Source organism: Lithobates pipiens, unplaced genomic scaffold (genome assembly GCF_037356315.1).
Source record: "Lithobates pipiens isolate NorthernLeopardFrog02 unplaced genomic scaffold, aLitPip1_a1.2 Scaffold_24, whole genome shotgun sequence".
Lineage (NCBI taxonomy): Eukaryota > Metazoa > Chordata > Amphibia > Anura > Ranidae > Lithobates > Lithobates pipiens.
Genome location: NW_027507786.1, coordinates 20,373,267 through 20,383,683, shown reverse-complemented (window position 1 = coordinate 20,383,683; position 10,417 = coordinate 20,373,267). Strand labels below are relative to the sequence as shown.

The 10,417-nt window shown below is 43.4% G+C and overlaps 1 protein-coding gene across 2 annotated transcripts in view; it reads right to left on the bottom strand.

Annotated features, from left to right (window-relative positions):
* Positions 1 to 385: 385 nt before the first annotated feature.
* Positions 386 to 10,417, bottom strand: part of LMO1 (LIM domain only 1) — a 222,843-nt gene continuing 212,811 nt past the window's right edge. For both annotated transcript variants that reach the window (XM_077453669.1, XM_077453668.1), the window contains exon 4: positions 386 to 863. In XM_077453669.1, the coding sequence (XP_077309795.1) occupies positions 758 to 863 (106 nt within the window). In that variant the 3' untranslated portion in view covers positions 386 to 757. The remainder of the gene's footprint in view (positions 864 to 10,417) is intronic.

The following is a 10,417-nucleotide window of genomic DNA, read 5'->3' as shown; positions in this document are numbered from 1 at the left end:
AGCTCTGGGGATCCAGCGCCACTTTGTGGAGGTCCATACCTTTTGACTTTGCTGATGACAGGTCCTCTTTAGGGTTCTCTTAGATAAAAGGTTCCATTTTCAACCATCAGCTGTTGATGAACGTGCCTGAAGGCTACCTGTTGTATTACTGTGAATCTCCTACCCCAGGCCCACCACCAAGACCTTCATTCTAGTTAGAAGTCCTAATAGGGGGAGACCTTTGAACCTCTGAAACTCATTGGCTACTTATACAAATTCCACCATAATTGAGGAAACATGCAGCTCTGGGGATCCAGTGCCACCGTCTGCAGGTCCATGCCTATCAGGTCCTCTTTAGGGTTCCTTGGATAGAAGTACCGTGCGAATAAACTGGGAGGCCAAGCGGTAAACATTCATAATCTTTTAATTTCACACCAGTAATAAAATTGCATTACATTTTCATAAAATAAATGTTCCAGTTTATATACATAAAACAGACTGTACAGGAGCGTCCCCAGAACGCCACCCTCCCAAAATCCCTGACGAACATACAGGCAAACGCAGTGCTCAGCTAACCAGGCACGACTGTACACCTAAAAATCGCAACTGCTTCGTGGGGGGGACGGAGAGTACCACATCGTACACAGTCCTGGGGGGGTTCGGGAGGGGGCCAAAGATTTAAAAAAATATTGCAGGCGAGCCAACGGACACTTTGTCGCTGCTTGCGTGGCAGGACGGCCAATCGGAGGAGCTTTTGGCGAAGCCGCAATGCCAGTTGCTATTGGACTTGGGAATCAAAGCTCCCATTGAGCTGCCCCTCTTCATAGTCCATCTGGCACAGGATCATGTTGTTCTTCAGGAAAAACTTGTCCCCGACGCAGAACCTGCGGGAAGAAAACACGGGACGGTTAAACATGGCGCCATTTCTGGGCGGTTACACTTTACAACTGTCATTTCTTTGGGATTTTGGGGGTGGTTTTAGGTTTGTGTACACCAGACTTTCCTAACCAGGAATCTGTGGAATTTCCTCCAGACATTGCTTGGGGTTCATTGAGTAGTGAGCCGAGGTCAACGGATTACCATTCACCTGTATCTGAAACCTTCCCGCCCAAATACCATTCACCTGTATCTGAAACCTTGCCTCCCTAATACCATTCGCCTGTATCTGAAACCTTCCCGTCCAAATACCATTCACCTGTATCTGAAACCTTCCCGCCCAAATACCATTCACCTGTATCTGAAACCTTGCCTCCCTAATACCATTCACCTGTATCTGAAACCTTCCCGCCCAAATACCATTCACCTGTATCTGAAACCTTCCCGCCCAAATACCATTCACCTGTATCTGAAACCTTGCCTCCCTAATACCATTCGCCTGTATCTGAAACCTTCCCGTCCAAATACCATTCATCTGTACCGCCCACATTCTCTCCTTATTACCATTCACCTGTATCTGAAACCTTTCCCGTCCAAATACCATTCACCTGTATCTGAAACCTTGCCTCCCTAATACCATTCACCTGTATCTGAAACCTTCCCGCCCAAATACCATTCACCTGTATCTGAAACCTTGCCTCCCTAATACCATTCACCTGTATCTGAAACCTTGCCTCCCTAATACCATTCACCTGTATCTGAAACCTTTCCCGTCCAAATACCATTCACCTGTATCTGAAACCTTTCCCGTCCAAATACCATTCACCTGTATCTGAAACCTTGCCTCCCTAATACCATTCACCTGTATCTGAAACCTTCCCGCCCAAATACCATTCACCTGTATCTGAAACCTTGCCTCCCTAATACCATTCACCTGTATCTGAAACCTTTCCCATCCAAATACCATTCACCTGTATCTGAAACCTTCCCGTCCAAATACCATTCACCTGTATCTGAAACCTTCCCGTCCAAATACCATTCACCTGTATCTGAAACCTTCCCACCCAAATACCATTCACCTGTATCTGAAACCTTCCCGCCCAAATACCATTCACCTGTATCTGAAACCTTCCCACCCAAATACCATTCACCTGTATCTGAAACCTTCCCGCCCAAATACCATTCACCTGTATCTGAAACCTTCCCGTCCAAATACCATTCACCTGTATCTGAAACCTTGCCTCCCTAATACCATTCACCTGTATCTGAAACCTTCCCGCCCAAATACCATTCACCTGTATCTGAAACCTTCCCGCCCAAATACCATTCACCTGTATCTGAAACCTTGCCTCCCTAATACCATTCACCTGTATCTGAAACCTTCCCGTCCAAATACCATTCACCTGTATCTGAAACCTTCCCGCCCAAATACCATTCACCTGTATCTGAAACCTTCCCGTCCAAATACCATTCCCTGTATCTGAAACCTTGCCTCCCTAATACCATTCACCTGTATCTGAAACCTTCCCGCCCAAATACCATTCACCTGTATCTGAAACCATCCCGCCCAAATACCATTCACCTGTATCTGAAACCTTCCCGCCCAAATACCATTCACCTGTATCTGAAACCTTCCCGTCCAAATACCATTCACCTGTATCTGAAACCTTCCCGCCCAAATACCATTCACCTGTATCTGAAACCATCCCGCCCAAATACCATTCACCTGTATCTGAAACCTTCCCGTCCAAATACCATTCACCTGTATCTGAAACCTTGCCTCCCTAATACCATTCACCTGTATCTGAAACCTTCCCGCCCAAATACCATTCACCTGTATCTGAAACCTTCCCGCCCAAATACCATTCACCTGTATCTGAAACCTTGCCTCCCTAATACCATTCACCTGTATCTGAAACCTTCCCGTCCAAATACCATTCACCTGTATCTGAAACCTTCCCGCCCAAATACCATTCACCTGTATCTGAAACCTTCCCGTCCAAATACCATTCACCTGTATCTGAAACCTTGCCTCCCTAATACCATTCACCTGTATCTGAAACCTTCCCGCCCAAATACCATTCACCTGTATCTGAAACCATCCCGCCCAAATACCATTCACCTGTATCTGAAACCTTCCCGTCCAAATACCATTCACCTGTATCTGAAACCTTCCCTCCCAAATACCATTCACCTGTATCTGAAACCTTGCCTCCCTAATACCATTCACCTGTATCTGAAACCTTCCCGCCCAAATACCATTCACCTGTATCTGAAACCATCCCGCCCAAATACCATTCACCTGTATCTGAAACCTTGCCTCCCTAATACCATTCACCTGTATCTAAAACCTTCCCTCCCAAATACCATTCACCTGTATCTGAAACCTTGCCTCCCAAATACCATTCACCTGTATCTGAAACCTTCCCGTCCAAATACCATTCACCTGTATCTGAAACCTTCCCTCCCAAATACCATTCACCTGTATCTGAAACCTTCCCGTCCAAATACAATTCACCTGTATCTGAAACCTTCCCGTCCAAATACCATTCACCTGTATCTGAAACCTTCCCGTCCAAATACCATTCACCTGTATCTGAAACCTTCCCTCCCTAATACCATTCACCTGTATCTGAAACCTTCCCTCCCTAATACCATTCACCTGTATCTGAAACCTTCCCGTCCAAATACCATTCACCTGTATCTGAAACCTTCCTGCCCAAATAACATTCACCTGTATCTGAAACCTTCCCGTCCAAATACCATTCACCTGTATCTGAAACCTTCCCGCCTAAATACCATTCACCTGTATCTGAAACCTTCCCTCCCTAATACCATTCACCTGTATCTGAAACCTTCCCGCCCAAATACCATTCACCTGTATCTGAAACCTTCCCGTCCAAATACCATTCACCTGTATCTGAAACCTTCCCGTCCAAATACCATTCACCTGTATCTGAAACCTTCCCGCCCAAATACCATTCACCTGTATCTGAAACCTTCCCACCCAAATACCATTCACCTGTATCTGAAACCTTCCCGCCCAAATACCATTCACCTGTACCACCCACCTTCTCTCCTTATTACCATTCACCTGTACCGCCCACCTTCTCTCCTTATTACCATTCACTTGTATCTGAAACCTTCCCGCCCAAATACCATTCACCTGTACCGCCCACCTTCTCTCCTTATTACCATTCACCTGTATCTGAAACCTTCCTGCCCAAATACCATTCACCTGTACCGCCCACCTTCTCTCCTTATTACCATTCACCTGTACCGCCCACCTTCTCTCCTTATTACCATTCACTTGTATCTGAAACCTTCCCGCCCAAATACCATTCACCTGTATCTGAAACCTTCCCTCCCAAATACCATTCACCTGTATCTGAAACCTTCCCGTCCAAATACCATTCACCTGTATCTGAAACCTTGCCTCCCTAATACCATTCACCTGTATCTGAAACCTTCCCTCCCAAATACCATTCACCTGTATCTGAAACCTTCCCGTCCAAATACCATTCACCTGTATCTGAAACCTTCCCGTCCAAATACCATTCACCTGTATCTGAAACCTTCCCTCCCAAATACCATTCACCTGTATCTGAAACCTTCCCTCCCAAATACCATTCACCTGTATCTGAAACCTTCCCATCCAAATACCATTCACCTGTATCTGAAACCTTCCCACCCAAATACCATTCACCTGTATCTGAAACCTTCCCGTCCAAATACCATTCACCTGTATCTGAAACCTTCCCGCCCAAATACCATTCACCTGTATCTGAAACCTTCCCGTCCAAATACCATTCACCTGTATCTGAAACCTTCCCACCCAAATACCATTCACCTGTATCTGAAACCTTCCCGCCCAAATACCATTCACCTGTATCTGAAACCTTCCCGCCCAAATACCATTCACCTGTATCTGAAACCTTCCCACCCAAATACCATTCACCTGTATCTGAAACCTTCCCGTCCAAATACCATTCACCTGTACCGCCCACATTCTCTCCTTATTACCATTCACCTGTACTGCCCACATTCTCTCCTTATTACCATTCACCTGTACCGCTCATCTTCTCTCCCCATTGCCATTCACCTAAACCGCAAACCTTCCCGCCCTAATACCATTCACCTGAACCACACACCCTCTCTCCCCATTACCATTCACCTGTACCATACACCTCCTCTCCCCATTATCATTCACCTGTACCATACACCTTCTCTCCCCATTATCATTCACCTGTACCGCAAACCTTCCCTTCCCGCCCTAATACCATTCACTGAACAGCACACCTTCTCACCTTATTAACATTCACCTGTACCTCTCATCTTCTCTCCCCATTACCATTCACCTGTACCATACACCTTCTCACCTTATTAACATTCACCTGTACCATACACCTTCTCTCCCCATTACCATTCACCTGTACCATACACCTTCTCACCTTATTAACATTCACCTGTACCACTCATCTTCAGTTTTTTTCTTATTACATTCACTTGGTTTCCATGGCCCCACGGGTGACTCTGTTGTGATGGGCAATAGGAAGAAATCAGATTTGAAGGTGGTGATGTAATGGGAGGGGGGGGGTGCGGACGATGACAATGATGTAAAGGGGACTGACACTGAAGTTCTGGGTGGAGTATGATGTGAAGGGGGAACTCCCCCATGTGGCGCCAAGGAGTGGGTGACCTCATTATCCATTGCAGATGTCAGTGCCCTTCAGCCCCAAAAAATGCCCTGTCTGTCTGTCTTTTTTTTTTTTTTACTGCACCCCTAGATCAGACAGGTGAGATCTGGCCCTGGTTTGGTGATTGATCACGAGGGCCCATTCACACGTTAGTGTTCCGTTGTGGTGCATTGATGCGCATACATTAACATGCGTTGCATTGAGGTAGCCCATTCCTGACGTGGTATGTTGTGCGATGGGCTCTACTATACACGGCATTCGGGTGCCTTTGACATTGAACAGCGCCACAACGCACATAGGGCAGGTGCAATGTGCATCAATGCGTTTATTGCCACACAAGCGTTAGTGAGATCCCAAAAGAATTGTTTTTCTGCATGTGATTTCAATTTGGATGCAAAGGGGGGTTATTTACTAAAAGCAAATCCACTTTGCACTGCAAGTGCAAACTACAAGTGCAAAGCGCACTTGGAAGTGCAGTCGCTGTAGATCTGAGGGGGGACATGCAAGGAAAATTAAAAAAAATGCATTTTAGCTTGCACATGACTAGATGATAAAATCAGCAGAGCTTCCCCTCATTTCAGAGCTTCCCCTCAGATTTACAGCGATTGCACTTCCAAGTGCACTTTCAGTGCAATTTCAAGTGAACTTTGCACTTGTAGTTTGCACTTGTACTACAAAGTGGATTTGCCTTTCGTAAATAACCCCCCACGGTCTCTAATTTCCCGCCTTACAATCCTCATAATCTCAGAACGGTGGACTGTTCCCACCTTACATTCGTCTTATGTTATAAAACCCAATCAGATCATTCCAGGCCAATCAACCGTCCATATTCTACCCCTCCCCCCTTATCAATATCCCTCTCACTAAACAATCACATCCAACGGTCGGCGGCACGGAGGATCAATGCCGGTCTTCCGACCAACATAACGGTATATAAAAGGTAGACGAGTCCTTCAAGGGTTAAATGGCAGAGTTAATTAACAGTCTTTGTGATTAATTTCAGAGGGACGTTGTGCTACTTTAAGCTACATTATGGAATTAATTGCCTGAGATTAATTGAAAGAATCTCTTAAAAAGCGACCCATTAATTGCACATTCCATTATGGAGAGCGGCGGCAATTCATTAGGTGACGTTCAGCTGCTGCAATTCATCACGGGGGGCGGTGCAGGTGAAGCGCGCTCCCGCCAACCATAAGGAAGCCGAAAATGCGTAGTAATATTATGTGGCGTATTTATAAGGATTATATTTATGAGGTTTTTTTATTTTTTTTTAAATATGCCAAATATTTTCAGAGGTGGGAAATGATTTCCTATCAATAAAAATACATTAAAATCTCAAAATTTTGCCAAAATTTTGCCAGTGAAGTGTATTGTAATCAATATAGAGATGAAGTGGCGTATTTATAAGGATTATATTTATGAGGTTTGTTTTTTTTAAACATGCCAAATATTTTCACCAAACATTCAAAGGTGGGAAATGATTTCCAATCAATAAAAATACATTCAAATCTCAAAATTTTGCCAAAATTTTGCCAGTGAAGTGTATTGTAATCAATATGGAGACAAAGTTAATGTGCTTTTAAGCAGTTTGTAGGAGTGTAATAGGCTTTAAAGCGGTATTACACCCAAAAGCAAACATTTATTATGTTACATAGTTACATAGTATACTTGTCGTCATAGTTACATAGTAGGTGAGGTCGAAAAAAAAGACACAAGTCCATCAAATCCAACTCATGTGTGTGATTATATGTCAGTATTACATTGTATATCTCTGTATGTTGTGGTCGTTCAGGTGCTTATCTAATAGTTTTTTTAAACTATCGATGCCCCCCCCACTGAGACCACCGCCTGTGGAAGGGAATTCCACATCCTTGCCGCTCTTACAGTAAATATTGCAGCGTACCAGTTCTTAGATGTGACGGCTGCATTCGTTTTTCTTTCCTTTTATTTTCATCTGCTAATCCAGCCAGCAAATCTGTTTTTTAGTGATAATGGGGACCCATTTTGCTGAAATCAGTCATTTTGTTGCAAAATCACTTTTTCTGGAGTTATCTTCTCGCCGTCACATAACATGTATTTCTTAGATTGACTGCAATGCCACCAGGTCCCCCTCCTTCCTTAGATTCACCGCCTGTGCCACCAGGGCCCACCCTTCCTTAGATTGACCACCTGTGCCACCAGGCCCCACCCTTACTTCGATTGACCGCCTGTGCTACCAGGCCCCACCCTTCGTTAGATTTAAAGTCTGTGCCACCAGATCCCATTCTTCCTTAGATTGACTGCCACTGCCACCAGGTTCCACTCCTCCTTAGATTGGCCATCTGTGCCACCAGACCCCACCCTTCCTTAGATTGACCGCCTGTACCACCAGGCCCCACCCTTCCTTAGAGTGATTGCCAGTGCCACCAGGCCCATCCCCTTCCTTAGATTCACCGCCAGTGCCACCAGGTTCCACACTTTCTTAGATTGATCACCTGTACCACCAGGTCCCACCCTTCCTTAGATTCACCGCTTGTACCACCAGGCCTCACCCTTCCTTGGATTGATCGCCTGTGCCCCCAGGTCCCACCGTTCCTTAGATTTAAAGTCTGTGCCACCAGGTCCCACCCTTTCTTAGATTGACCGCCTATACCACCAGGCCCCACCTCTCCTTAGATTGACCGCCTATACCACCAGGCCCCACCTCTCCTTAGATTGACCGCCTGTACCACCAGGTCCCACCCTTCCTTGGATTGACCGCCTCTACCACCAGGCCCCACCCTTCCTTGGATTGAACGCCTGTACTACCAGGCCCCATCCTTCCTTAGATTGACCGCCTGTGCCACAATGCTCCGCCCTTCCTTAGATTGACCACCTGTGCCACCAGGCCCCACCCTTCCTTAGATTGACCACCTGTGCCACCAGGTCCCACCCTTCCCTGGATTGATCGCCTGTACCACCAGGCCCCATCCTTCCTTAGATTGACCGCCAGTGCCACCAGGTTCCATTCTTCTATCTTTGTGTCCCTGGTAGAATTTTTTTTAAGGAAGTGTCTCGGGTAGTTTTTAGGCCCTATTATCTCATCAGTCCGGGCGGCCAGGAGCTCCCCCAAACCATTGCACACTTTTTTTATTCACTATTTGTTGTACTGTCATCTACACTTTTTTTTTTTAGCCAATCAATGGGAACGGGCGATTTGGAGGTTCAGGAATTTTAAATACTGTACTTGGGGGTGAACCGCAACTGAACAGTCCTTTCAGAAGTCCTAGTCCGCAGAAAAAGACACGAGCGGAGAACGCAGCCCCATTATAACCCTACCGAGAAATGTCAGGATTTTCTTCTGAGCGTAATTTACAAGAAAGGGTTATTTATACCCCCCGTACCCGTGCTGCGGCCGGCGGGCGTTCACCGCGCCACTGTCTGCACCATGCCGGCCTGCAACCTAATAATGATGAATTTTACGGCTGTAAATCTGCAAATATTCCCAGAGGAGCTTCATATATTTGGCCTCCTATATAAATATATCAGCCTGGAAAATAACCTCAAATATTTATATGATACCCGCAGTTTAATTACATCTGCAGTGAATTATTGCCCAGACGTCGGCACTGCCAGAGACGCCTCGCCGCCACTAGATGTCGCCGTAACCCCAGACTGCTCACCATTCGTCTTCTGGGCCCGATCGATTGTAAAATCACCTTGTGACTTGTTCCTTCGTGTCACAGTCAGAGGAGGACATATTATGTGCAGAGAATACTCAGAATATTTATTTATTTATTATTTATATCATTTTATCATTACTAAGGATGATTCCAGCCTAATTGATTTTACTGATCGTGCCACAAGAGCAGAAATCCTCAATTTTACGAAGATTTGAGAAAAAAAAAAAACGAAAACAAAAAAATACTCTTTTATTTTACCTTATTTAAAAAAAAAAAAAAAATTATATATATATATATATATATATATATATATATATATATATATTTTTTTTTTTTAAATAAAAATAAAATATATATATATATATAAATAAAATAATATATATATATAATTTTTTTATTATTTTTTTTGGGCTGTAAGATTTAGGATAGCTTAGTTTATTTTGTGCTTTTCATATGTTTTTTTTTTTTTTTCTTTTTTCCTTTTTCCCTTACAAGTTTTAGTTAGCTTTTTATGTATTTTATTTCTATAAAAGAAAAAAAAATGAAGGGAGTTTTTGACAGAAGGACAAGCCACCCCCCAACCTTGTCACTGATACAAAAGCAGAAATCCTTAATTTTACGAAGATTTTAGCAAAAAAAAAAACAAAAAAAAAAAAAAAAACGACTATTTTATTTTACCTTATTTAATTTTTTTTTTTTTTTGGGGGGGGCTGTTATATTTAGGATAGCTTAGTTTATTTTGTTCTCTCATTTTTGTGTTTTTTTTTTCCTTTTTGTGATGGTTTTGTTCCCTTACAAGTTTTAATTTGCTTTTAATTTAATTTTATTTCTATAAAGAAAAAAAAAACAAGAGAAAAAACAGGAAATAAGGATAATGAATGGAGTTTTTGGCACAAGGACAAGCCACCCTCAACCTTGTCACTGATACAAAAGAAGAAATCCTCAATTTTACGACGATATAAGCAAAAACAATAAAAAAACTCTTTTATTTTACCTTATTTAAACATTTTTTTTTTTGGGGGGGGGGGGCTGTTATATTTAGGATAGCTTAGTATATTTTGTGCTCTTCATTTTTGTGTTTTATTTTTTTGTGATTGTGTTCTATTCCCTTACAAGTTTTAATTAGCTTTTTATTTTTTTTATTTCTATAAAAAAACAAAACAAAAAAAAAACAGGAAATAATAAGGATAATGAAGGGAGGACAAGCCATCTTCATTTTTGAGG